General features: G+C 48.7%; 4 protein-coding genes across 4 annotated transcripts in view; 3 read left to right on the forward strand and 1 right to left on the reverse strand.

Annotated features, from left to right (window-relative positions):
- Positions 1–2,476, forward strand: part of LOC103284765 (heat shock transcription factor, Y-linked) — a 35,587-nt gene extending 33,111 nt beyond the window's left edge. Inside the window, exons 4-6 of the mRNA XM_054711103.1 lie at positions 1,179–1,243; positions 1,652–1,775; positions 2,463–2,476. Coding sequence (XP_054567078.1) covers positions 1,179–1,243; positions 1,652–1,775; positions 2,463–2,476 — 203 coding nt within the window. The remainder of the gene's footprint in view (positions 1–1,178; positions 1,244–1,651; positions 1,776–2,462) is intronic.
- A 2,022-nt stretch (positions 2,477–4,498) lies between these two features.
- Positions 4,499–7,002, reverse strand: LOC103284762 (major allergen I polypeptide chain 2-like). Its single transcript, XM_054710863.1, has 3 exons — positions 6,915–7,002; positions 6,219–6,400; positions 4,499–4,720 (listed from the first exon to the last, which is right to left on the reverse strand). The coding sequence occupies exons 1-3, from the start codon at positions 6,973–6,975 to the stop codon at positions 4,640–4,642; spliced, it is 324 nt and encodes a 107-aa protein (XP_054566838.1). The 5' UTR covers positions 6,976–7,002; the 3' UTR covers positions 4,499–4,639.
- Positions 7,003–13,189: 6,187 nt separating this feature from the next.
- LOC114230922 (major allergen I polypeptide chain 1-like) lies at positions 13,190–14,663 on the forward strand. The gene is made up of 3 exons (XM_028143049.2): positions 13,190–13,255; positions 13,396–13,583; positions 14,513–14,663. The coding sequence occupies exons 1-3, from the start codon at positions 13,195–13,197 to the stop codon at positions 14,540–14,542; spliced, it is 279 nt and encodes a 92-aa protein (XP_027998850.2). The 5' UTR covers positions 13,190–13,194; the 3' UTR covers positions 14,543–14,663.
- Positions 14,664–18,831: 4,168 nt separating this feature from the next.
- On the forward strand, positions 18,832–24,263 carry LOC129147771 (speedy protein E4-like). Its single transcript, XM_054711104.1, has 8 exons — positions 18,832–18,907; positions 19,075–19,287; positions 19,927–19,985; positions 20,176–20,261; positions 22,297–22,468; positions 22,638–22,712; positions 23,097–23,179; positions 24,252–24,263. Exons 1-7 carry the CDS (start codon positions 18,832–18,834, stop codon positions 23,109–23,111), a joined length of 696 nt encoding a protein of 231 aa, XP_054567079.1. The 3' UTR covers positions 23,112–23,179; positions 24,252–24,263.
- Positions 24,264–26,614: the final 2,351 nt, after the last annotated feature.

Genomic DNA, 26,614 nt, shown 5'->3' on the forward strand with positions numbered 1-26,614 from the left:
GAGTTCTCTGAAAAACACTTGTGAATTTATCTAGGGTTTATTGAATTAATAGATCCATTGAGGAAAAATGAACACTTACATTGTTAACATTTTCATAATGCCTCCAATTAAGTGTTTATAATTTTCACTAGCCAGATTATGTCTTTTTTTTTTTTTTTTTAATTTTTCACAGAGAGGAAGGGAGAGGGATAGAGAGCTAGAAACATCGATGAGAGAGCGACATCGACCAGCTGCCTCCCGCACACCCCCCACCGGGGGATGTGCCTGCAACCAATGTACATGCCCTTGACCGGAATCGAACCCGGGACCTTCCAGTCCGCAGACCGACGCTCTATCCACTGAGCCAAACCGGTTTCGGCCAGATTATGTCTTTTTTTTTTAATTTTTGTTTTTGAAAGTATTACATATGTCCTCCCTTTTCCCCCATTGACCTCTTCTAGCTGTTTTGTGTCTTTTAACTTGGCTGTTCCTCTGGCACAGCTGACTCAACCTGTCCCCTCAGATTGTGCTCACTTCTGCCTTGTAAACCTTGTCAGGGAAGAGCAGTGACTGGGCTCACTGCACCCGAGTCAGAGTCCTGGGCATCTGCCTGCCCTCTGCCTCTGTCTGTCTCCACCTCCATACCGCCAACTCCCTCTCATGTGCTGAGGTTCTCTAGGCACCCATGTCTCACTCAGAACAGACTTTGTACATTCTGTCTCCTTTACGGCACCCCCTTCCACTTCCTCTGTCAGGTAGCTTCTGCCTCTCTCTTAGCAAACAACTGACACACCTCCCGGGAAACACCTGTGCCCTCTTTCACTCTCCCATCTGGAGTGGAGTTGGTGCATGTGCTTGTGCTGTCCTAGCACCATGATGAGGCGCTCTCTCTTGGAGCCAAGATGATGAGATGTCATCCTCTACTGTCCACTCTCCTTGACTCTGGAATGTAAGGAGGATTCTCCCACCAGATCCTCTGTCCTGGGCCCAAGCGCCCCCCTCTTGAGTTTCCCTTTTTAAATGTCAAGAGCGCAAGGAACAGAAAAGAACAAAATTGTAAACCTGGGGTTCAAAGATGTGAAAACATTACAGGCACAGAGACATTGTTTTCATCATTTTCTCTCTAATAAAAGTAGCAATTTTGTTTCGTTATGTTGGCATCGCTAATAGGTCACTCTTGTGTCATCATTTCTTTTCAGGAGCCAGAGAAAAATCAGAGACGACCACTTCTCAGCTGCTCTTGTCTGAGGGATCCTCCCTTCGGGTATGGATGAGGCAGGGAGCCTCAAGGGACTCCAGGACTGGAAAAAACAAAACTCAGGGAGGGCTGTCAGGAATGCAGGAAGGAGTCTTAAGGCCAGTGACAGACCCCCACAAGGAGACTGGCCCTGGGAAGATGAACCCTAAGTGCAATGATTTGGGGTCAGATAATAGTCTACACTCAAGGGTTTTACAGGAGCAAGTCTCTCTAGTAGGTGTTCTCCATAAAAGTGATAGACACAGACTAGTTAAAGACCCCAGGAATCAAACTGGGAAGAACCGTTATGAATACAGTGAGTGCAAGAACACCAAGAATTGGGATCTTGCACGGGACCATGTTCATGCAAAAGCGAAGCCCTATGAGTGCATACAGTGTAGGAAAACCTTCAGCTGTACATCAGACCTCATGCAGCACCAGCAGATTCACACTGGAGAACAGCCTTTTGAGTGCAAAGAGTGTGGGAAAACCTTCCGCAACAGTTCTGCTCTCAGGCATCACATGAAGAATCACACTGAAGAGAAGCCCTACGAGTGCAGTAAATGTGGAAAGGCCTTCATCCAGCAGTCTAACTTAATTAAGCATCAGAAAACTCACACTGGAGAAAAGCCCTTTGTATGCAAAGACTGTGGGAAAGCCTTTTGCTACAGGTTTAATTTGGGTCAACACATGCAGATTCACACTGGAGTGAAGCCCTACGAGTGCAGTGAATGTGGGAAAGCTTTTTGCCGCAAGTCACACCTCACAGAGCACCAGCGAATCCACACAGGAGAGAAGCCCTATGAATGCACTAAATGTGGCAAATCTTTCTCCTTCCACTCTGGTTTTGTCCAACATATTTGGATTCATACTGGTGAGAAACCTTTTAAGTGCAAAGAATGTGGGAAAACCTTTTGCTCCAAGTATAATTTGCGTCAACACATGAAAGTTCACATTGGAGGGAAGCCCCGTGAATGCAGTAAATGTTGAAAGGCCTTCGACCACACTCCTCTTGTATTCATATGACTCGCACTGGATAAAAACCCTTTAAATGCAAAGTCTGTGGGAAAGGCTTTTGCTGCTATATAATTTCAGTCAACACATGAAGATTCACTGGAGAGCATCGAGGGTGGGAAAGCTTTTATTCTCAAGTCAAACCACACAACACACCAACAGATTCACATGAGATGAGCCAGTAAATGTAGACTGGCTTTCACTTAATACCCATCTTTATCCCGCATAATAGGATTCTCACTGTAAGGAACAATATTCATGAAATAAACGAAATGCCTTTCCTGCCTGGCTGGTGTGTCTCAGTGAACCAGGAGGTCACAGTTTGATTCCTGGTCAGGGGACATGCCCAGGTTGCAGACTCAATCCTCAGGAGAGGATGTGCTGGAGGCAGCTGATCATTGATTCTCATCACCAATGTTTCTAACTCTCCCTCTCCCTTCCTCTCTGAAATCAATTTAAAAAAAATTTTTTTTAAAAAGCCTTTCCCTTGCTCTCCTGTTCCCGTGGTTCAATCCTCTCATTTATCTTGCACCTCCACGGCCTGTTTTCTCCAAGGCCGCTGGCTTCTGACAGGGCTGTGGGGTACTTTCTGTTCAGTGTAGAGCTCTGGAGCCATAACTCAGTGTGAATCTCAACCCTGTAGCTGGGAGCTGTGTTGCCCTGTGCAGGTTCCTAAATCTGCCTCTACTTTAGTTTCCACATTGGTAAGTGGGTCATTTAGTGCCTACTTCACAGGTCTGTTATGAGAGTAAATGGTGTGGGGACCCTGCCCAGAGTACACCGGATGGTAAAGGCCTATTTGCCATACACACGCGCAAAGGCAATGACACCGCAGTTTTACTGTATGCACTGTGCAGGTGTACCTATGTGTCATGTAACACTGATGTCACTATTTTAGCAAGAAGCGTCTTGTCTGAGTTAGTATAAAATGCGCTACTGAACAGCGGGTGGCTGGCTGCTTTGCTTGCAATAAAGCATGTCCCATCTACCTGTGGCTGCTGTCATCTTCCAGTTCCTAGCTTCCAAGGAGGTCCCGTCGCTAGCAGAGGGGCTTGGACCCAACAAATGGCTTCATGTATGACAAAAATGAGAACAGAATCTCTTGATCCCTGAGGAGGTGTAGGTTGACAGTTATGATCCCTGTTGATGTGGCTACTTATTATTGGTATTGTTATTACCACTGTCATGCCTGGATTCAGGACCTTTAGGAACAATTTTGGAAGCTTGTGGTTAAACAGCACAGATACCAGAGACAAACCTGAATTTTCAACTTAGGACAGGTGATACCATTTTTGTCCATTTAAGCAGTTAGATTATTTCTTTGATCTTTTTTTCATCTATAAATGATGCCTTTCAGGGAATCTGCATCATTTGGATGCCAGTAGGAACACAGAATGAATCATTTTCTTCCATTTAACTTAGGATGTAAAAAGACTAAGACCCCTAGCTGGTTTGGCTCCGTGGATAGAATGTCAGCCTGTCTACTGAAGGGTCTTGGGGTCAATTCCGGTCAAGGGCATATGCTTGCGTTGTGGGCTCAATCCCCAGTAGGGGGCGTGCAGGAGGCAGCTGATCAGTGATTCTCATTGATGTTTCTATCTCTCCCTCTCAGAAATCAATAAAACTATATATTTTTTAAAAAAGACTAAGACATACATGCAACATCAGCAAGATAGTGGAATAGAAGGTTCTAATCTTCATTCTCACAGAAACTTCAATTTGACAATGATCCACCTACACAAAATGCCTTCTCCAAAGCTCTGGTATCCAGGTGAAAGATTTCATCACTCAGGTGGAGCACAGAAATGAGAAAAGATGATTTGAGGAGGATAGGGTCAAACAGTGTCAGTTTACCTGCGTCGCCTTGACCTCCAACCGATTTGGATAAGATTTTGAAATCTCCACTCAAGCTCTTTCATTGGGAAGAATGAAATGAGTGTTTGAATCAAAGCCAGAGTCAGAGGATGGGTCTGTAGCTGTTGACAACATTTTTGTCCTTCCAGGCCAGTCAAGTCTGGGATTGCATTTGTTACCTAACTGCATCCTCATACACAACGCCCGTTTATGGACGAGGGTATAGCCTGAGGAAGACAAAACAACTTGTCCAAGGTCCTAGAGCTTGTCCGTGACAGGGCCTAAACTCAGCCTGGTTCTGTTGGACTCCAGTCCCCATGCTTTCACTCACCACCTCCCAGCATCCCCTGCAGGCCCCACATACTCACCACCCCCCACCCCCACCCCGCATAGCGCAGATGCAGCACACGGGTCTGAGCTGTAGTTGCTTTATTAGAGTCAGCCTGATGAAGACAGCGTGGGGACAGGTGTCTGGATTCCAACTTCAGGTGAGAATGGCAGGAAGACTGAGCTCAGAGCAGGCATCGGTGGCAAAGATTCACCTCCCCAAACAGTTCAGTTTAGGAGTTCAGTGACATCCTTCTTGAGCATGTCCATGGCGTGGTGGATGCACTCCTTGCTGGTGGTGATAGTGCCCTAGAGAGAGTGAGATGACGAGAGAAGAGGACGTGAGCCCCCGGCAGGGCTATCCCATCTCCCCAGATCACCCCCATCCTCGGTGATTCAGCTCCATCCCCAGCAAGAACCACTGGCCCACAGCCACCACTGGAGAGGGGCTGTGATCAGCCAGGCCAGGATGAGGATGGCTCCTAATTGCCCAGGCACAGGTATTGGTCAGGTGTTTCAACAACCAGCAGAACCGGAAAGGGAAAGAAATGCGATGGTTCTGGAGGGTATGGTGGGGCTGGGCCCAAGAGAGGGGCAAGGTGGCTGAGTCAGTTCCTGTGGTCTCTCCTGTACCGAAGACTCGTCGGTTCGGTGCATCGGATGAATGTTTATGCATGCGTTGTAAACAATCTCCTGTGCCCTGTGTGCCTACATTAAGGCAAGAAACTCTGCTTCTTGAAAGACCTCTCATTTTGCAGAGTCAGCACTTTGGGGGAAATGGAGTAAGAGACTGGCTGTTCAAAATCTACGGAACTGTGTAAAAAGAGCAATAAAGACAGTTCATCAGGAGATACATTGACTAGCCCTGGTGAGCAGCTACACGTAAGTAGAAGGTGCCTCAGGGGCCTCGGGCACGAACACGACCTAGAAGGAATTCTGGCTTTCGGGCACTGCGACAGCGCAGGTGGAAGTGGGGCTCGGAGACGGAAGAGTCGCCATCAAGGTGGGCACAAGAGGAAGTGAAACAGACCGAAAGCCAGAAGCCTTGCAAAGCCAGCGAGTCCCTTCTGGGAAAAAAGTCTAAAAGTGGTGCTCGTTTTTTTTGGTTTTGTTTTTTTGTTAATCCTCACCCAAGGATATTTTTTCCATTGATTTTTAGAGAGAATGGAAGATGGCAAGGTTGCGGGGGGGCGGGGGACGCACGCAGGGAATGAGAGAGAGACATTGATGTGTCAGATCGAGATTGATTGCCTCCCACACACTCCCTGACTGAGGCCGGAAATTGAACCTGCAACCCAGGTACATGCTGTTGGCTGGGAATTGGACCCGCAACTCTCCGTGCGTAGGCCGACACTCTAACCACTGAGCACGCTGGCCAGGGCAGTGCTCATTTTTGATATTTCTAAAACAGAGCATCAGGACTCCTACTTGTGCAGGAACTGAAGTCTCTCTTTCCAGCCAAAGGTTAAAATTCTACTCCTGCAATGTTAGCTTCCCTAATCTGGGAAAATCACACGAGCCAACACGCTTTCTATGTTACACTGGCACTAGTCCCCTGTTTTCCAGTTGTGTGAGCTAATCGGCACAATAGGGACATGTATGATAGAAGAACAGGTTGGATGTGCATGTAGCATGTGGTTGTATGTTATACATGCTGTGGAGTGGAGCTAAGATTTATGAGCTTGACTGTTTATAGCTCTTATCTGTCATGGACCCCATGATGTCATGGTCTGTTTGTAGGTGACATTTTGCAATATGCTGCATGTGTGTCGCCAGAGCGAGGGTTGGGGGGAGGAGAGTAAATTACCATGACGATCAGATCCAAGATCTTGGATTCGATTCCCGCCTCATTGTAGCAATCCTGGATTTTTTCTAAGGCCACTTTTTCTGGTTCGGTAGCGTGGACCAGATCGAGGCTGACGTCCAACAGAAACTTGCTTCCAACAGCCAACGCACCAAAGACTCCATAAAAAATAGGGCAAGTTTCCGCTGAAGACAACAGACAGAAAACACCCCATCAAAGGAATCACCAGGGTAAGAGGTGCCTGCTTCCCCACCACTTGAAAGCAACTCACAGAGCCAGTGTGTCCTGACTCACCTTCCACGGACACCTGCCCTCTCCCAGGACTACTTACACCCCGGACAGGGCACACATTCTCTAAGAGGCACTCCCAGCTGAAAGGGGCAGTCAGAGGGGCTAGGATTGGAGCCCCTCTGCCCCTGACCATGGCCCCAGACATCCCAGCCCTTCCAATAAGCACCACGACCCCATTCACTACCCCTGTGTGTGCACAACTGATGGCCCTCCATCTCCAAGCCTCTCCTTCCATGGAAAGACTGAAAATCCCGGGGGCTTTCTGCAGGACTCCTGGGCAGTGATCTCCCAGCTGACCCCTACATTTGTGGCTAGAAGCTGCCCAGAGATCACTATGGGGGGGAGGGGAGTGAGACAGAGTAGGGCAAAGGTCAGGAAGGCCATCTCTTCTCTCCTTCCTATTCTTACCCCTCTGGATGCCCAGCTCTCCGGTCACCAGCAAGGCCAGCACAAGCAGTGTTCCCTTCATAATGCCAGCTGCCGGAATGCTCTGCCCAGGGCAGGGTTTCTGCTACTTTATAAACAAGGCCCTTGAGCCCATCCCACACCCCAGGAGCTCCAACAGCCTGTGGGCAGGGAGCTGGCACACGTGGCCCCTCAGCCATCGGGGTGTTCCATGTGGGAAGCAAACTCTGAGAGCAAACCCGGAGAAGATGTGGTTTCTACCTTTGCCAAAAACCAACCGGAGCTGACATTTCTAATTTACTTCACTCTCAGCCAACTGTTCTGTTGTCCAGCACCATCTGTCACGTCTTTCCTGGTCGTTCCTCCCCCAAACTCTTCTGGCTCCAAGTGCAATACTCTTCCCAAATGTAGAGACAGAAATCACAGGAGGGGTCAAGGCGTGTCTACGCCACTATAGCTAAACAAGAAATCCCCCGGAAAACTGACGGGCAGGTTGGATTTCTTGAGGTGAGTATGGGGAGCTTGGCCTGACTGGAGCCCCTCAAACATCGCAGCTGCTGCAGTCGCTGGATGGGGCCCCAAGAAGGGGTGGCCACCGTCCTTGAGCTCTGAGTCACTCACTGTCAGGGAAGTTGCAGGACTTGGGGCCCACGTGGGTTTTCTCAGGGCTGGTAATGCTCCGTTTTTATTTTTTTTTTTATTTTTTTTAATGCTCCGTTTTTAGGTCCCACCACCAGTTTCCCACTCACCCTTAAGGGGCAGATTTCTTGGCCCCTTCCTGACTCCCAGTGGCCCCAGCCTTGTTGCTTCGCCTAGCTGTCTGTTCCTCCAGCAGTGAACCTGCCCTAAGAGGGGCTGACTGCACAGCACATCCAGACACATGCGTGAGCAGGTGTGGGTTGTGCCGTCTGTCTCTGTGTCAGACAGACACGGGGGTATCCACAGCCCTACAGGCCACTGTGGGCTAGACTTCTACAGACTAGAGTGCCAGCCCGCCAGAGGCGGCACTCACGCTGCCCAAACTCTCTCCAGAGTTAAACCGAGCCTTCTGCTCCAGGAAAATCGTTGGTTGGCATTAACAAGTTGAGACAGTTCGTGAACACTCAGCAGAAAGAAGCCCGAGAAAGCTCCCGACGGCCAAATCTGGAACAATTTGCACACAAAAGAATGAAGTATTAAATCATAATCCGAAGTATAAAGTAATATATGGGAGTCCACCCTGATGTAAATGATTAAATAAATAAATCAATGGGGGTGAAGAGAAATGCTCCTTACAGAAGCACTCCAAGCAATCCGCAGACCCACGCCCAGGAGGTGGCCCGCACCGCCCTCCCCGCTTAAGGGGCGCCAGACTGAGTGACTGATGTCCGAGGGAAAGGGGAAAACAGTGCAGAAACCTGGCAACAATGACATTATCAAGTGACCAAGGCTAAAATAACCAGTGACAAGACATGGGTGCTACAGATGCCTGGATGCGATGTGACAAGAAGGGCACTTCACCTCTGCGCTCTCTTCCCAAGAACCCAAAGTCTGAACCCCGGTCTACATTATGAGAAGAGCAGCAGACAAGCTCAGCTCTGGGGCCACTCCACACTGCCTGGCCAGTGCTCCTCATGACAGCCGAGGCCATGACAAGGAAACAAGGAGACGGAGACGCGGTCCCAGCCTGAAGAGCCGGAAGGGACATAACAATGAATGCAGTGTGCTTAGGGTGTGGGTTGGATCCTGGAACACAAGGAGCATCAATGGACAAACTAGCGTGAAATCCAAATTAAGACTGGAGTTCAGTTAATAGAGTAATGTGCCAATGTCAGCTAAGAAGTTTTAACACATCTTTGCCACTTTTCTGTAAACTTAAAATGATCTCAAGAGAGAAATTACGAGAAAAACTTGCATTAGGAAAGAGCTGCACATGCTGCAGCTCCTCTGCTGACCTGTCCCGCAGTTCGTCCCCCGACCTCCCCAAGTGCCCCCACCGTCTGGAGACGTCTCAGAGGGTCTTGTGGCACCCGCCCTGGGGCCGGGCGGCATCAGCTAGCAGAGCTGGGGGGGAGGACTGCAGGAACTGCCCTGTGAAGGACCGTGGACGTGTGATTCTCGCCCAGGTGTCCCCCCCACACGGAAACTGCTCCGGGTGGAAAAAGAGCCACCTGTGCCGCCGAGGGCATGGAGTGTTTACTTTCTCAGCTGACAGGTGCCCAGGAGCCTCCAAGGGACATCAGTGACCTGAGGCCTCATGGGGTGATCTTCAGAGGGACGGGCCCTGGGCATCGGTAGCCATGGCAAGGAAAGGCTCTGTGGGGGCCAGTCAACAGCTGGAGCTCAGTAGTTGGTGCCTCTTTGCCAAGAGCTGTTACCGGATTCGTATCCGGTTTGGCATAGGGTTCTGATTGGGGTCAGAAAGCATGTGCTGTGTTCAACTCTGGGCTTCAGCAAACCTTATTCCAGCAAAAAGCTCCTTAATTCTGACTTATCAAAGCATTTCAAACCTTTATCTTATTTAATTAATCCAAGACAATGTTCATAAGCATATATATAGCAAATATAAGTGAAGTGTTCCTTTTTATATAGACTCCAGAGAAATGAGATATTCCTTCCATTCATCTAATAAACATTGGTGAAGCACCTACTGTGTGTCAGCCCAGGTCCCAGTCCTATGGATGTGGCAGCACGCACAGCAACGCCCTCAAGTTCCTGGTGCTCATCAGACATCTAAGAGGGAGTGGAGTTCAAGCCTCAATGGCAAGAAGTGCTATGGAGGAAGATGAAGTTGGGGGAGAACAGAGTGCTATGGTAGAGGGTCCCCCTTTTACATAAGGGGCCAAGAATGTGGGGGAGTCTCTCTGATAAGGTGACAGTTGCAGCGACCTGAGGAATTAGGCAGTGAATCGTGCTGTACTTGGAGAAAGAGCTTTCCAGGCAGGGAGGGCAGCACCTGAAAAGGGCCTCTGCAGGACACTTGATGTGACCAAGAAGCAGAATGGAGGCCAGTGAGGGTGGAGAGAAGCACAGGGATTCGTTTAGAGAGGCCGCAGGGCAGGGAGGAGGGGGCTAGTGTACAAATCGCACAGGGGTTGTGGGCCACAGCAGGCGTGGCTTTTCCTTGGATTGTAGCTCTAGAGAAATGATATGTGAATGGTACAGAGAAACGCAAAAGGTTGGGGAGGACGTGAAATTTCTCTCTCAGATTGAGGTGCTGTCTAAATAAGCAGGTGCAGGGAGAAACCAAGATGGCGGCATAGGTAAACCCCTGAACTTGCTGCCTGGCACAACCACTTCAAAACTACAACTAAAAGACAAAACGGACATCATCCAGAACCACAGGAAGGCTGGCTGAGTGGAAATTCAACAACTAGAAGGAAAGAGAAAAGCACACTGAGACTCAGGGGAGCTGCAGAGATGCGCACGGGTGGAAAGGGCTGGCAACTGAGTATGCGGCTAGCTTTTTCAATCCACAGGGAGACACAAGCTCCCAACTGCTCTGAACTCCAGTTCCGGGCAAGACTCTGGGGACCCAGACTCATATGGGGAGAAACTGGACTGTCTGGCATCGGGCGGAACTCGAGGGTGGCTTTCTCTCAGAGGTGTTTGCAGTGATTACCAAGGGACACTGAGACCCAGGGGCCTCTTAGGGCAGGGCTGATGGGAAACCATTGCTGTTTTCCCTACCCTGAGACTCTGCTCCACCAAGCTGTGCACAGAGGCTTTTGCATATGAATGGCCTGGTCCTTTGAAATCTAAACTTACCTATCAAACTGCAGCTGAGTCAGTGAGACCCAGAACATCCTAAAGAAGGCCCAAGGCCCCACAGCAGCTTGCATTGCTTCACAGCTGGGCCTCATCTGGGCACCTCCAAAATCCAAACAAAGAAGAGGAATCTGCAGATCTCTCCATAGCTCCTGCTGGGTGGCCTCAGGCAGAGGCTAAATTAGCACCTCCTTGGAGATCCAAGAGCCAGTGTACCCAGGGGTCAGAGTAGGACCATCCAGATTACAACTCCTCAGATCCATAAGGGACACACTCAGGGGACAGACTCAGTGAGCATCAAAGCCCCACTGAAGCAAGTCTTGCCCCATAAGGATGTCTCCAGCACAGAAGTTCTCCCATTATAGACACAGCTGATCCTCACAGCCAATTGGCCTGGAGGTCAATTCCTCCCAGTGATACCAACAACAATCAAGGCTTAACTACAACAAGACTGAGCACACAGCCCACAAAGGAGTGCACCAAGACTGTCCACCTCAGGTAACTGGGGAGGCTGAGCCACTGGGCCCTATAGGACACCTAACACACAAAGCCACTCTATCAACTCAGGGAAGCAGCCAATATGCAGAGACAAAGAAACAGGTCACAAATGAAAGAAATGGAGGAAAGCAAACTACTGGATATAGAGTTCAAACCTTATAACCACGGTTATAAGGTTTTTCAAGAATTTAATAGAAAAGGCCGATAAATTTAGTGAGATCCTTGAGTATATGAAAAAGGACCAACTAGAAATTAAGCATACACTGACTGAAATAAAGAATAATATACAGAGATCCAACAGCAGACTAGAGAATCCCAAGAATCAAGTCAAAGATTTGAAATACAAAGAAGCAAAAAACACCCAACCGGAAAAGCAAAAACAAAAAAGAATCCAAAACATGAAGATAGTGTAAGGAGCCTCTGGGACAACTTCAAGCATACCAACATCAGAATTATGGGGGTGCCAGAAGAAGAGAGAGAGCAAGATACTGAAAACCTATTTGAAGAAATAATGACCGAAAACCTTCCCCACCTGGTGAAAGAAATAGACTTACAAGTCCAGGAAGCACACAGAACCCCAAACAAAAGGAATCCAAAGAGGACCACACCAAGACACATCATAATTAAAATGTCAAGAGCAAAAGACAAAGAGAGAATCTTAAAAGCAACAAGAGAAAAACAGTTACCTACAAGGGAGCACCCATACAATTGTCAGCTGATTTCTCAACAGAAACTATGCAGGCCAGACGAGAGTGGCAAGAAATATTCAAAGTGATGAATAGCAAGAACCTACAACCAAGATTACTCTACCCAGCAAAGCTATCATTCAGAATTGAAGGTCAGATAAAGAGCTTCACAGATAAGAAAAAGCTAAAGGAGTTCATCACCACCACCAACCCAGTATTATATGAAATGCTGAAAGGTATTCTTTAAGAAGAGGAAGAAGAAGAAGAAGAAGAAGAAGAAGAAGAAGAAGAAGAAGAAGAAGAAGAAGAAGAAGGAGAAGAAGGAGGAGGAGGAGGAGGAGGAGGTAAAGATAAAAATTATGAACAACAAATACATATCCATCAACAAGTGAATATAAAAATCAAATGTATTAAAAATCTGATGAACAGAATAATCTGGTGAATATAATAGAATCAGGGGCATAGAAAGGGAGTGGACTGAAAAACCTCAGGGGGAAAAGGGGTGTGGGGGTACGGGAAGAGACTGGACAAAAATCATACACCTATGGATGAGGACAGTCGGGGAGGGGGGCGGTAAGGGCATGCGGTGGGGTAGGAACCGAGTAGAGGGGAGCTATGGGGGGAAAAAAGAGGAACAACTGTAATAATCTGAACAATAAAGATTTAATAATTAAAAAAAAAAAGCAGGTGCAGACTTGGTCTTCAGGGAACTGGGCCTTCTGGGTCAGCATATAGGGGAGGATTCAGGGCTCAGAAACAGATTCAGGGGTCTGGCTCAGGAGGGCCACTGAGCATGTCAAGAACACTGTGATGAAAGCAGAGGAGGCAGCAGTTCCCAGAGAGCCTGACCGGGGGCCTGTACGCTAGCCTGTACGGCCTGTGCGCTGTGAGGCCAGCTAAGCACTGAGCTTCCTGAGAAATCTTTAGTGGGGACCAGACTGCGACAAGGACACAGGCCGTTGTGACGGGCTGACACTGGGTATCCCTCAGGAGGCCTGATTTGGGGACCTTTTTGCCCCTCTTCCTAGTCAACCTAGGAAATTTCAGTTCTTAAGCTTTTAGTGTCAGCTGACCTCAGACGGCCCTGGAGAGGGAAAGGGAGGCTGAGCCAGTGCCCTTTGTTGACTCGGGGATTTAGAATTTTGTTAATGTATACACTTCCTGCCTCCACAGCCCCAGGGAATTCCAAGCTGTGGCCTGGGAATAGCGTTGGCAGAACCTCCTGGAAAAGGAGGCATCAGATACAGGCTCCTCCTATTACACCCCCCCCCCCCCCCCCCCCGTCCCTTGTGGGGCCAACAGCAAGTATAAAAGGGTTCCAGGGTAGGTAGGGAGCACCTACCAACTGCACCATGATGGGGTCCGTTGCCCTCGCGCTGCTCTGGGCTGCCTCGCTCCTGATCTCCAGTGCAAGTGGGTGCCTGGGGACATGGATCCTCGGGGTTTTAAGGATCCTCCCGGGCAGTCCTGAGCATGTCCAGCGGGTAAGGGAAGAGTGTGTTTTCATGAGTGTCTTTCAGGAAAGTGTGTCATCAGCTTGCTTTGTGTTTCAGATTGTGACATGTGCCCAGCCGTGAAAAAAGACGTTAACCTATTCCTGACGGGATCCCCAGACGAATATGTTGCACAAGTGAAAAAATACCAAAACAACTCTTTAATATTGGCCAATGCCAGAAAACTGAAGGACTGCATTGATCAGAAACTGACAGCAGAGGATAAGGAGCATGCTATCACCGTGCTGGTGGGTCTGGCTCTGTGTGTGTGTGTGTGTGTGTGTGTGTGTGTGTGTGTGTGTATGTCTGCCTCTGAGGCCTGTCTGGGATCTGCTCAGATCTCTCCTCTCCACATAGCCCTTCCCTGAGAATCACGGAGGAAAAGAAAAAGAACTCCCTGAATGAGGAGGTGGAGAGGATGGGTGGGCACCAAAGGTGTGAGGAAGGGCCAGCTGGAAGGCTCAGTCTAGCCCTCGAGCTCTTGGGCTGGCCCTGACCGCTTGCATCTGCTGGGCCACCAGCCTAACACCCTCCAGGCCCTCCGGTCTGTGTGACACCACCTGGCCTCAGTGTCAGGCCCTGACTCAGCCCCTCCAGCTCACCAGCCTGGATCTTCAAACCGTTGGCATTGAGTCCTTAACTCCTCAAGTCCCCTGCTCCATCCCCACTAAAACCCTCATTTGCCTTGTTCTCTGGATCCCAGAGGGCCATGCTGTACCTCAAATGCCAGGAGAGGAGGCACCTTCCCAAAGTCCCCTTCCAACCTCCAACTTCAAGTTGCCCCAGGTGATGATGGAGACACGCCACTACTTCAGCTGCACGTGTCCACAGGACAGGAGGACACAGTAGACTGGGCTCCCCTCCTGGAGACTCCCAGGTGCACTGGGACCCACCAGCTCCTCCTCAGCAGCCTCTTCCTGCTCTATCCAACACTGCCCTCCACCTCACCATGGTGACCTTCCTCCTCTCTCCGTTCCACTGGCGGAAGCTTCTAGGCACATCCTGGGATTCTCTTGTGGTGCAGGGGATAGGGAGGAACCCACTTTTAGCTGCTCAGATCCAGGGGTCACCCTTCCAACAGGCCTGCCGCCCTCCTCAGAGGGCCCGGGGCGTGTCCAGTGCAGCTGGATGTCTTCTCGCCCTGAGGTCACCGGGCTTCCTGACTTTCTCTTTGCAGAATAAAATATACTCAAGTCCTTTATGTTAATGGAGCCATCCTTGCCAGGAGCCCCAAGGAAGCTGCCTGCCTGGTCATTAAGGAGTCTCTGCAACCGCCACGTCCACGTGTCTGTCTGAAGGATTCCAGCAATAAAAGCCTTGCAATTCAAGCGAGAGTGCTTGCTCCTTGGGGGCTTTGGGGAGCAGGCAGCGCAGTGGGGACCACTCGTGTGACTTCCAACTGCAGCTGGATGTGAGTGCTGTCAGCTGTCGCTCCTCCACTGAGTTCAATGTACTGGGGGAGGGAGGTGATACCTAGAACAGCTCATCGCGTCTGTGGACCAGGATCCACTGGCCACAGGCCCCGTATGCCAGATTTTAGCCTCCCAGCAACCTTGAGAGATGGGAGGAATCGTCATAGTCTCACAAGTGAGGAAGCTGAGGCTCAGGATGTAACGTGTCTGCCAAAGACCACAGAGCCCCTGGGCAGCAGGATGTGCTTGCACCCACTCCTGCCCGTCCTCTGCGGGGGAGCAGGCTCAGTGAGCTCACCTCGTGGCTGTACACACATCGCAGTCCCTCACTGGGCCTCTGGTTCCAACCTATAAAATGGAAATAGTGTACCTCCCCTCTCCAGGGCCGCTTCGGTGGGTGAGAGGGGGCCCCCGTGAGGAGAGAACGAGCCAAGGGTCAAGGTACCAGTGCTGAACCCGGTCACTTCTTGTGCCTCAGTTTATCCTCATGCCGGCCCCCCAATTGCCGATGCTGCTGCCTCCACGTTGGCACCTGCAGGTTGGGTCTAATGCTCAGAGTGGGGTCCAGGGTCCGGGAGCTTCAGAACGCCTCCGGTGGCTCTGGCCCATGACCATGACCGAGGCCTCTCAGGCCCAGTGCCATCCTGTCATTTTGGCCTGACCTGCACCACCTCTCTTACTGCTCCATCCGACTGACAGCTACACCACAGGGCTCTCCCAGGAGGAGTCTCTAAGAGCCTCGCGGTGGAGAGCTCAGGAGAGGCCCCCAGAGGTGATCCAGAGCAGCCGTATCCCTCCTTGTGCCCTGAGGGCTGCAGGGGGAGGCCACCTTCCCAGAGTACCTGGCTCTTGGTCTGTGCCCCACCGCTCTGAAATGCTGAAAGGTATTCTTTAAGAAGAGGAAGAAGAAGAAAAAAAGGTAAAGATAAAAATTATGCACAACAAATACATATCTATCAACAAGTGAATCTAAAAATCAAGTGAATAAAACATCTGATGAACAGAATAAACTGGTGAATAGAATAGAATCAGGGGCATAGAAAGAGAGTGGACTGACAATCCTCGAGGAGAAAGGGGTGTGGGGGGTGCGGGAAGAGACTGGACAAAAATCATACACCTATGGATGAGGACAGTGGAGGGGTGGGGGTAAGGGCATGGGGTGGGATGGGAACCGGGTGGAGGGAAGCTATGGGGGGCGAAAAAGAGGAACAGCTGTAATAATCTGAACAATAAAGATTTTTAAAATAATAATAATAATGTTGAGGGGAAATTAAATTCATATGTTTGCCCCGATAGCATAGCTTAACAAGAGCTGCTTCTGAACTTTCATAGCAAACTGCTGAGTACATCTAGATAGTAGGGTTGAAGCCCACCTTATGATAAATTACTCTACACTCTGGTTTGGCTGAATGATTTTTGGTCCAAAAAGTTTAGTGCCAAAATCCTAAGTTGAGCTACATATAATATTACCTTTTTTTAAATAATCCTCACCTGAGGCCATGTTTTGTTGATTTTTTAGAGAGAAGAAGGGGAAGAGAGAGGAACATCAATGAGAAAAACATTGATCAGTTGCTTCCTGTAACTCACAACCTAGGTATTTGCCCTAATAGGGAATTGAACCCACAACCTTTTGATGTATAGGACAACACTCCAACCGAGCCACCTACCCAGGGCACATACACTATTTCAAGACCAGCTTTCATTACTGTCAGTTTACAAATGAATTATGTGTAAGCAACTGAATCGTATAACAACAACAAAAGTACAGACTTTTCTTTGATTACACTCTAGTTTTATTAACGCAGTGTTTTTTGAGATGCTGAAAGAAATTGGAAAGAGAAGAGATTACTAACTAGTCTTTTATCTCCAAGTTTACCTATTGTTCTCTGAGTGGAATTGCTATGTTTGAACAGCCATAAAAGGTGTGAAATTTAGTGGTTCAGTGAGGACTCTGGTGGCAGACTTCCTGGGCTAGAACCCCACCTCTGCCAAGTTCTACATAGCTTCTTGGGTAAATTACTTAATCCCTCCAAGCCTCAATGTCTTCATCTGAAAAAAGTGAGAGCCCCAGCCGGTTTGGCTCAATGGATAGAGTATAGGCCTTCGGACTGAAGGATCCCAGGTTTGATTCCGGTCAAGGGCACATGCCCAGATTTCGGGCTCAATCCCCAGTATTGGTGTGCAAGGGGGCAGCCAATCAATGTTTCTCTCATCATTGATGTTTCTATCTCTCCTTCTCCCTTCCTCTCTGAAATAAATAAAAATATATTTTATTTTTTTTAAATCCTTACTTTAAAAAAAAAGTGAGAATCACAACTGTGCTCACCTCCTAGGGTTATTGTCAGTGTTAAGTAGGATGATCCATTTAAGAAGTAGGTCAGTGCCTGGGACATGGCAAATGTTCAATAAGTGTTAGCTATGATGCGGATGCTGCTTCTAAATATGAAGACAGAGAGAAGGATAGAGGAGGAAAAAATAAAAACAGAAATTTAATAATATTTCCTGAGCATGTCTCTCTTGAAAACTATACTTGGGGCTTTTCAAATACATAGATTTGAAAAATGCTACAAAAACCACTAAGTGATATGTGCAACCTTCTAATATGTGCTCGATGATGCTTAATTTAACCTTAATATAGTTAAAATGGTAAATCTGATATTATTTTAACACAATAAAAAAGGAAAGAAGGGAGGGAGGGAGAGAGGGAAAGAGGGAGAGAGGGAGGGAAGGAGGGAGGGAGGGAGGAAGAGACCCAGTGCCCAGGTGAACAGCAGACACATGAGGTAGGCAGGCGCTTCTGAGGAATCGTCCCTGATCCTGCAGGACACCGAGTGGTTAGTCTCTTCTCTGCACCTGTGCTCCCCACCTGCACAGACAACCTCATGTTCTGTCATGAATGGGAGATCTTTTCACGTAGTCTTTCTGTGTATGGAACATTTATTCATAGGATACACGAGTGGTAGTGAAATTTCTGGGTAAGGAGTGAAAATGTTGATATGTAGATACAGTTTAATTGGAATTGAGGGGCAGTCTTTAGGTGATTCATGGACTCCCTGAAATTGTAGACACTATCTGAATGTGTGAGCACATGTACAGTTTCCTAGGATTTTAGGTTCTCACAGAGTCTCTTAGACTAAAACATGCCTGAGGGTATATGTGACCCCCGAACAGAATCCTGAACATTGTGTCTATAATCATCCAGCTTTGGCAAATGGAGTGTTTTAAAGAAACTTTATCATTCAATAATTCATTGTACACGGGCTCTTCTTTACACACGTATCTCATTCTTGTAAGGTCTGAGCATTTCTCCTTCCCCTGACTGTCCTTGTGACCTCCCGCTCTCATCAGACCAAGCTCTGAGATAGGAATGGGTAAGGAGAGGGTGCGGCCTATTTCAAGTTCAGAATGGAGAGAACACAGCATCTCCTAGGGAGGGGTAACGAGTGACGCTGCCATAGAGGATGGTGTTGGAGGCTGGACAGAGGCTGTTGGGTCAGTGGCCGGAGGTATGGTTGGCCCTGATTTCCAGGAGCAGTGCACACATGGCAGTTACATGGGTTTGGATCCTTCCAGCTGTTGGAATGGCCGATGACCTCAGAGGCTTCCGACCTTCCTGATTGGAAGGACCAAATTCCGTGGTGCTTGGCAACGGAGGTGGGCAACAGCATCTTCTCCAAGAATTTGAACAGATCAGAGTCTAGGTGTCCTGAAAGGGAAGATTTGGGAGAAATCATGGCCAGTGGTGGCCCAAGTTTCCAGCGTGAGAAGCAGAGACCACAGCCTAGCTGCTCAGGGTGCCCCCAGGAGGTGAGAGTAGTTGAAGCCGTCCCAGGACCATCAGGTGAGGAGACTGGGGGCAGAGGGATTTGAGAGTGCTGACCATTAAGGAAGGGGGACCTGAGTGTGGTGTGTGTGAAAGAGAGAGTCAGAAAGCCCGGGATCGGAGGAGAGCACAGGGGCTGGGGACAAGGAAATCCCCACGAAAGGACATCCTGGGAAGCTAGGAAGGAGGCGAGGAGAAGAGAGCCAAGGGTGAGAGCAGGGAAGGGAGGAAACAGTGGAGGGTTCCTCTCTTTTCCCTCCAATGGGAGAAATTATCACCAACAAGGAAGGGTTTGAGGGCCGAGATGTAGAACAATGGCAAGATGACTGGGGGACAGGTGGGCATCAGCAAAGGAGTAAGATGGAAAGATGGCTGGTGGGAAAGGCCAGTAGACTATGAGACTGGAGACAATGGAGGGGAACAAGTCGGGGGAGGGGTTTATGTGACCAGTAGCTGAATTCCAGAGGCAAATGCTGTGTATTGTAGCCTGGTTCCTTTACGCAGGCCCCTGTGCAGAGGGCAGAGCCCTGCCTCAATCCTCTGGCCGGAAGAGGAAGAGGGAGTGGCCCACAGAGGAGGGGACAGAGGAGGAGCCTGCCCCTGGGGCTCAGGACCTCTGGGCCGTGGAGACTCTGTGCGGGCTCAAGATGAAGTTGAAGAGGCAGCGGGTGTCTTCAGTGCGACCTGAGCACCATCAGGCCTTCACCAGGCTGCTGGGTAGGAAGGGACCCTGGAGAGCACCCTCCAATCCTACTCTTTAAAAAGGACCTTCCTATAACTACTCTTTCCCAACAGAAAAGCATTCCCTGCGGTTAGTGAGCTCCCTCTCCTAGGAGGGCTCCGTATCAATCACTCATCGGGGCACTTAGAGATAATGGAGGACTAGGCTACACCTGAAAGGGGTCTGCACTTGGGTTCAGGCAGCTCGGTCTCAACTGCACCCTCTGCGACTTCTCAGCTCTGACTGGCCTTCTGAGTCTAAACACCTTCATCTGTGTAAGAGGGCACAATAAGGCCTCCTTCCCACCCTGATGGACTGTCCATTGACGATGGCCATGGCACTGGCAGGAGTACATTCATGCATGTTGATGGATTATTTAAGCTCTGAATCTTGCAGATATGTGACTGACACCCCACCTGTCACTCAGTCGCCCCAGACTGGGTGGGTAAGGTTCAGGGGTCACCACTACTTCCTTGCCCCAGGAACAATCTCCTCTATCCCTCTTCCTACTGGCCTCAGCCTTGGCCGCTATCCTGAAACTTCCCCAGGAGGGCCGTGTTTCTGCTCTTGGCCCTGGAACGCTCCCATGGCAACCCTGTTGCTGTCCTCAAGCTAACATACACCCTCTTTCACAGAGGATCCTGTCATTAAAAGATTCCTGGCCTGGGACACAAATCTGAGGCTCTCGGACAAGGTAAGAGGTATTCCTGCTCTGCCTTCTATCCTGGGCAGGGGAGAGCCTTCTGAGCCCACAGTTGTCTCTCCAACCTGATGCCTTGTCACCCTTCCCTTCGGGGACCCAGGGGTCTCCTGCAGTGTGGACGGGCAGCCCTGCCTCAGCCTGGCTCCTCCGGGATCTTTCATGTTTGTTCTCTTCCCGTCAGTATCTCCTGTCTATGGTGGTAGCTTACTTCAGCCGCGTGGGCCTCTTCTCCTGGCAGTACCAGCGGATGCATTTCTTCCTGGCCCTGTGAGTATCTTGCTTATTCCCATCAGTCAGTATTCATACCCTGGGGAGATGGAGGGAGAGGAGTGGGTCTCTGACCTTTCACCTATTTTTTTTTTAACTTTTGTTAATTATCACCCAGGTATATTTTTCCCATTGATTTTTTTAGCGAGAATGGAAGGGAGGGAGAGAGAGAGAGAGAGAGAGAGAGAGAGAGAGAGAGAGAGAGGAGAGAAACATCAATGTGAGAGAGACACACCCATTGGTTGCCTCTCACAGGAGCCTCAACCAGGGCAGGGAACTGAACCTGCAACCAAGGTAGGTGCCCTTGACCGGAATGGACCTTAAGACCCTTCAGCTGAGGCTCTAATCACAGAGCTAACCAGCTAAGCCCTTTCATCTATTTTTATAACCTACTTGTACTGTTTCATCTAGGTATAAAAATGATAGAGTTGTATTATAGGGTTTTTTATACTGTTCTTTGTAAAAGCCAACAACCCTAATGTCAGTTAAAAGATTGAACAAAATAAAAGAAAACACAAAAGCTTCATAAGGAATTGATACCATTTTACTTTGCCCCCAAACAAATAGGCGTGGGACTAGCCATTTCTAACTCTCTCTCCCCCCCCCCCACCCGAACCATGCCACATGTAATGGTCTTACTCCTCAGTACAGGCCCTCACTAAACAACACAGATCTAGCCCTGGACGATGTGCGACTGAGTTGGTAGGAGTGTTGTCCCCTAAACCGAAAAGTCAAGGGTTCGATTTCCAGTCAGGGCACATTTGCAGGTTTCAGGTTCAATTCCCAGCCCCAGCTGGGGCACATGCAGGAGGCAGTGGATCAGAGTCTGTCTCTCTTTCTCTCTCTCTCTCTCTCTCTCTCTCTCTCTCTCTCTCTCTGTCCCTCCCTCCCTTCTCCTCTCTCTAAAAATCAATGAAAATATTCTCAGATGAGGATTAATAAAAAAAGTATTAAACAACACAGATCTATTGTAAAATGCTACCCAGGGGTGTTTCTTACAAATCTCCCTGAATGTCCTTCAAAAACACAGGTTTAATCACATCACCTACCACCCCAAGAATTTCGTTTGCTAATTTTCTTCTAAATCAAGGCCGAAGTGTTCAGCTTGAATTCAGCTGTCTCTAGGGTCTCCATCAATACTACTCTGATACCCCATTCTTTGTTTCACTGCTCTTCTAAACACCTTTGCCTGTTTTCTTATTATTGCTTTCTGTCTAGGTATTATTTACACGTATGTATCTGAAAAAAAGATATATTCTTATACTGATTCAAACAAAATATATTCAGATAACTTCTCTGACCCCCTAATTTCTACATCCCAGGAGTTTGTTATTCAAACTGTATTACAGTGTGATATCTTGGATTACAATGACTTCTCTTCTCTCCCTTTCTCCTCCCCCAATCCCATTAAACTAGACACCGCTGTTGAGGACGGCTCTTGTCAAAATACCAAGGGCTTCTTAAAACACTCCACACAGGGTTGGTTTTTTTAAATTTGCAAATGTTCAAGTTATATTGAGTCTGTAAGGTAATCAGTTTTCCACTTGACTGTGAGAAAAAGTGTTCATTCATTCATTCATTCATTCATTCATTCATTCATTCATTCTGTGCAACCTTGTACAGTCCATCTCATGTGCCAGGGAACGTGAGGATGGGAAGAGAACTTAAAAGTGCTGTTGAGTTAATGGCCTGTTAGTCACTTGGTAGGAAAGTGATGAAGACAGACATGGACGGGTCGGCCCCTGCCCGCAGGAGCTGTGTGGGCACTGACACTATAGGAGGCAGGTGTGTGCACACACTACGGGTGAAGGGAAGGGCCGGCTTCCCCGCTGAATTTTATCTTCATCGTCAAGGTCTGAGAGGTGCCCTCAGGTCCCGCTCAGCTTCCTGGTGCCTGGGTGGCCCTCAGAGACACGGATAGGGCCCCCTAGGGCCTGTGTGAGGAGGACCCAGCCTGTGTGCTTTCCGGGAAGCTGACCACAGGCAGGGTCCTTCCTGCCCTGCTCCTGACGGGCAACCTAATGTCCTTCCTCAGCTACCTGGCCCTGGACATGGAAGAGAATTACCAGGCCCCTAAAGAGGCCATCTTGTCCTTCCTCTATGGGAAGAACAACTGCTCCCTGCGCCCCTTGTTCCACAAACTGCGATTCCAGTTCTTCTGTGCCATGGGCTGGAGGGCGAGGGTCACGCGAGAAGAGTGCGAAGAGGTAGGTGGGCTGTGGGATTAGGGAGAGGGGGCCAGATTGGAGAGACGGGGGACCGTGGGGGATCGGTTTGGGGATTTGGGGATGACAAAGAATTGGAGGCTGGACCAGGGACAGGATGGGGTCCACCTGGAGAGTCATCATCTTCTCGGGGGGCTGTTTGTCCTTCCAGATCCAGGCTTTTGATCCAGAGCTCTGGGTGTGGGGGCGAGATCGCGCCCTCCTTTCCGAGACCACCGAGCCTAAGGTAGGTCTGAAGGAAGGCGGGTCTGTGTCCTCACAGGTACAGAGGGAAGGGTTTGTTGCCTCTTTAAGAAATCCCAGGAATCCAATGGCTGGACCCACGCTCATCGTCCCCCTCCCCATCACCCGTCCACACACTGAAGTGGACCCGCCAGGCACACAGCCAGGCACTGACTCAGCTCCCAGCCAGAGCTGACACACAGGCACCTCAGTGGGATGTGTGGGGGCCAGACCTCCAGATTCGGTGGAATCACTTTAAACAGAGCAATTGGGTCCAAATAAGAGCTTTATTGAAATGTTGTGTTTTGTGAAAAGTGAGTAAGTTTCCAATTTTTTCCATATATTGTGACTCTCTGTTGTTCACTCAATTAGGCCTTTCATCCCTCAGGAATGCCAACCATAGGGACTTCCTGCAATGAAGTCAACAACAGGATATCAGGTGGAACGGTCTCTATATCCAAAGATCAATAGGTAAATCCTGACTAGCTATGTTTTCATCCAAGTTTACGTGCAAACAAATCGCCTATGGCCAGATCACCGTGTATTCTTCATTTCCCCTGACTCACCAGTCCCTCCCCTTGCACCATTACACGTCGCCCCTCAAGTTTATGGCCAAGGAAGTTTGTCAGAATGAACTAAGGTTGAGAAACACTGGCTCTGGCATGGCTTACTCTGAGCAACACATGGGAGTGACAGATTTGGGCAGAGGATTAAGTTTTGGTTAAAATCTTGTGACCTAGCTTAGTCCATTCTGGCCGCGATAGCAAAACACCACAGCCGGGGAGGCTGATCAACAACAGACATTGAGACATTTACTTCTCGCAGCTCTGGAGGCTGGAAGGCTGAGGTCAGGGGCTGGCACGTGGGGCTCTGGTGAGGACCGTCTTCTGTGCTGCAGACGCCAACATGTCGCCATGTCCTTACACAGGGGAAGGGGCGAGGCACCTCTCTGGGGTCTCTGCTAAGGGCAGACAATAAGCTCATTCTTAGGGGCCCCACACAACGACCTAACCATTTCCAAAAGGCCCCCACCTCCTATTACCGTCACCTCAGGGGTTATGGATTTGGGGGACACAAACACTCACACCGTAGCACCAGCCTCGTTCAGACTCGGTATGGTGGTTAAACATCAGGATCCAGGGTTCGGAGCAGGGATGGGGCACCTGGGCTCATGGTCTGCGGTGCTGACATGTCAGTGATGTTTGCAGTGGGGCTGCGAGTTCAGATGTGAAGGAGCACAAAAGGACCAAGGCGTGAGTGAGCGAGAGCAGCTCTCTCCCTAAGTGTGCTGCCCCCGAACAGAGTCACCTAGAGTCCTGGCTATACAGCAGGTCGCTGGGTATATTAAGGAATGTTTGGACTCAGGGTCTTCAAAGTCGAAACAGTGGTTCCGGAGTGGGGTTGAGAAGGGGGGACTGGAGATAAAATGGGGCCTATAGGTCAGTCTAAACTCCGTTAGACTCGCCTGAGGACTTAATCATCTTTACATGTGGAGAGCTGCCTGTTTAGAATGTGACATCCTGTCTCTTCCTCTTACCTCCAGATCGCTGAGCCCACAACGATCATCAATAGCGATGTCTGTCTGTCCCTAGGAGCACTTCGAGGAGTCTGCAGGAGGGCAACAAGGAACTAGGGTTTTTTCAGATTCCATCCCTTCCTGAGGCTCCATCCCACATTTCACATTGCTTAACTCAGATCGCCCCTGAGGCAGAAGCTGGAGGTCCCACATTTCCTACACCTGGGTGCAACAGTTCAGAGCCATCTGATCTGAAAGTGGCGTTTGGGGTCTCAGACCAGGAGGGAAATACTTTAACGTATAAAATTAGAGCCCTAAGTGTGTGATAGCTGAATGTATGCCGTACATCTTATCAGTTTGTTTAGAAAATGTTGCCCATAGGGTTGTTATATTTATTCTTATATTTAATATTTATATATATTTATGCTAGGTAGCTTTGCAATAGTCGCAGTTTTGAAGACACACTGTTCCTACAACGTTTTTAATGAGTATTATAGCTGGTATACATATGTCAATATAATTTTGTCTACATTTTCAAGTGAGGTTTTTGTCTTTTAATCTATTATATTTATATAATATCAGTTATCTTATAGTGAGGTGGGTAGTTCTCCCATATTCTTGTAAATAGAAATTTTTATTTTTTTGGTCTTTATTAGTGAATTGTGAGAATTCAGGTGTAATTGTTTTACCTTGCCTGGGTGACATGTGTGTATGTTAATTTAGATCATTAAAGAGCACAGGGCAATGCATCTCTTGAGGAAATACAATAAAGATGAGTTCTCACCTTCAGGATGTGTGGTCCTGTCTGTTTGACTAGCCTGCTCACTGTCAAGTGATAATGTCGCTTTATGGCTTTGCGATTATTCAACCAAATTTCTTAACTCTGAGAAAAAATCCTGAATTGTTTCCACATATTAGGGGGGGAAAATACAAGTTGAAGCAGATCCTACGCTAGAGTCTGAGAGTGGGGAAGAGGGGGAGATAATGAGGTAGAAGAGTGGGAAGAGCAGAGAGAAGGAAGAAAGCACCACGGGGACCCAGACAATAACCTGAAATTCACAGCCAAGGACACGTATTCCCCGGGCACAAGAGAACACACAGAGTAGTCACGGCTTTACCCTTAATGGGAGTCCTCTTCACACCTCCAATAACAGTGTCAGGTGGTAGAAGGAACACCGGGGTGTGTGGTGAAGTAAAAACCATGGAAAAGAAATGAGGGTGCTGGGGAAATTTCTGGGAAGAGTTCAGGCTGTTAAGGGAGATGGGCCTGGAGAAGGAGGAGCTAACGTGAAGCCTGGATTGTGGAGGAAAGCGTCCTGGGAGATGGGATCCTCAGAGAATGCTGTGACTGGAACTTACGTTAGAGCCATCACTGCAGTTAGAAGACAGATTAACTGCCTGAGCACTAGCCAACACTATGAGAGCATATGTCTGCCAGGGAGGCTGCTAATCACTTTCCAAGCGCTGTCTCATTCAACACAGCAGTACTATTAGGGAAGTAATTTAAAATCATTCCTTCACAGATGAGGAAACTAAGTAGGCTAGTAGGATTAAGAAAGCTTCCCAGCCAAAACTGGTTTGGCTCAGTGGATAGAGCGTCAGCCTGCGGACTGAAAGGTCCCGGGTTCGATTTCGGTCAAGGGCATGTACGTTGGTTGAGGGCACATCCCCAGTAGGGGGCGTGCAGGAGGCAGCTGATGGATGTTTCTCTCTCATCGATGTTTCTAACTCTCTATCTCTCTCCCTTTCTCTCTGTAAAAATCAATAAAATATATATTTAAAAAAATAAAAATAAAAAAGCTTCCCAAGCTCAAATGGTAGAAGTGACATCTGAACCCAGGGTTATGTACCCACAGCCAGTATCCAGGATTCCCTGCTTACAAAAGACTGATTCCTCAGAGCAAATCCCTCACAACTTGATGGGCATAGCATCAGGTTGAGTGCTTAAAAAAAAAAAAAAGTTCCTATGCATTTATCATTGCCCAACTCCTTTCAAAAAATATGGTGTAATTGTACATTTAATTCAACACAATGTTCTAGCTAAGTGTATGGCAAAGGAGTATGTGCTGTGATTGTGATTTTGTTGGGAGGGAGTCTTATAAAACCTGCACTAAAGAAAAATGACAGACAGATGCAGTGTTTATGGCCCTCTTTGTGGTACATCTGTGGCTCCCTAGAAGACAACGGAACATTTTGAAAGACACGCTGAACCCACCTACCCACCCCCCGCAAGTCCCATGGGCATCTGATAGCTGTACCAGGAAGAGGATTTATGTCCTTTATGTCCTAGAATATTCACCAAGCTCCACACTGATGAGACAGTTGTGGACACAGATCAGTGATGAATGGATCCCTGGGTCTCTGGAGTCCTCTGGGCCTCCCTGCACTGT

Source organism: Eptesicus fuscus, chromosome 21 (genome assembly GCF_027574615.1).
Source record: "Eptesicus fuscus isolate TK198812 chromosome 21, DD_ASM_mEF_20220401, whole genome shotgun sequence".
Taxonomy (NCBI): domain Eukaryota; kingdom Metazoa; phylum Chordata; class Mammalia; order Chiroptera; family Vespertilionidae; genus Eptesicus; species Eptesicus fuscus.

What these genes read in the sequence shown, in the direction of transcription:
- LOC103284762 (XM_054710863.1), bottom strand. Translation starts at nt 6,975, where the DNA reads ATGAAGGGAACACTGCTTGTGCTGGCCTTGCTGGTGACCGGAGAGCTG. An exon ending in AGAGCTGGGCATCCAGAGGG is followed by an intron (nt 6,401 to 6,914) that starts GTAAGAATAGGA and finishes TGTTGTCTTCAG; the next exon opens with CGGAAACTTGCCCTATTTTT. An exon ending in TCTTGGATCTGATCGTCATG is followed by an intron (nt 4,721 to 6,218) that starts GTAATTTACTCT and finishes CACTCTCTCTAG; the next exon opens with GGCACTATCACCACCAGCAA.
- LOC114230922 (XM_028143049.2), top strand. Translation starts at nt 13,195, where the DNA reads ATGATGGGGTCCGTTGCCCTCGCGCTGCTCTGGGCTGCCTCGCTCCTG. An exon ending in GCTCCTGATCTCCAGTGCAA is followed by an intron (nt 13,256 to 13,395) that starts GTGGGTGCCTGG and finishes TTTGTGTTTCAG; the next exon opens with ATTGTGACATGTGCCCAGCC. An exon ending in AGCATGCTATCACCGTGCTG is followed by an intron (nt 13,584 to 14,512) that starts GTGGGTCTGGCT and finishes TTCTCTTTGCAG; the next exon opens with AATAAAATATACTCAAGTCC.
- LOC129147771 (XM_054711104.1), top strand. Translation starts at nt 18,832, where the DNA reads ATGGGAGAAATTATCACCAACAAGGAAGGGTTTGAGGGCCGAGATGTA. An exon ending in GGCCTTCACCAGGCTGCTGG is followed by an intron (nt 19,288 to 19,926) that starts GTAGGAAGGGAC and finishes CCTCTTTCACAG; the next exon opens with AGGATCCTGTCATTAAAAGA. An exon ending in ATCTGAGGCTCTCGGACAAG is followed by an intron (nt 19,986 to 20,175) that starts GTAAGAGGTATT and finishes TCTTCCCGTCAG; the next exon opens with TATCTCCTGTCTATGGTGGT.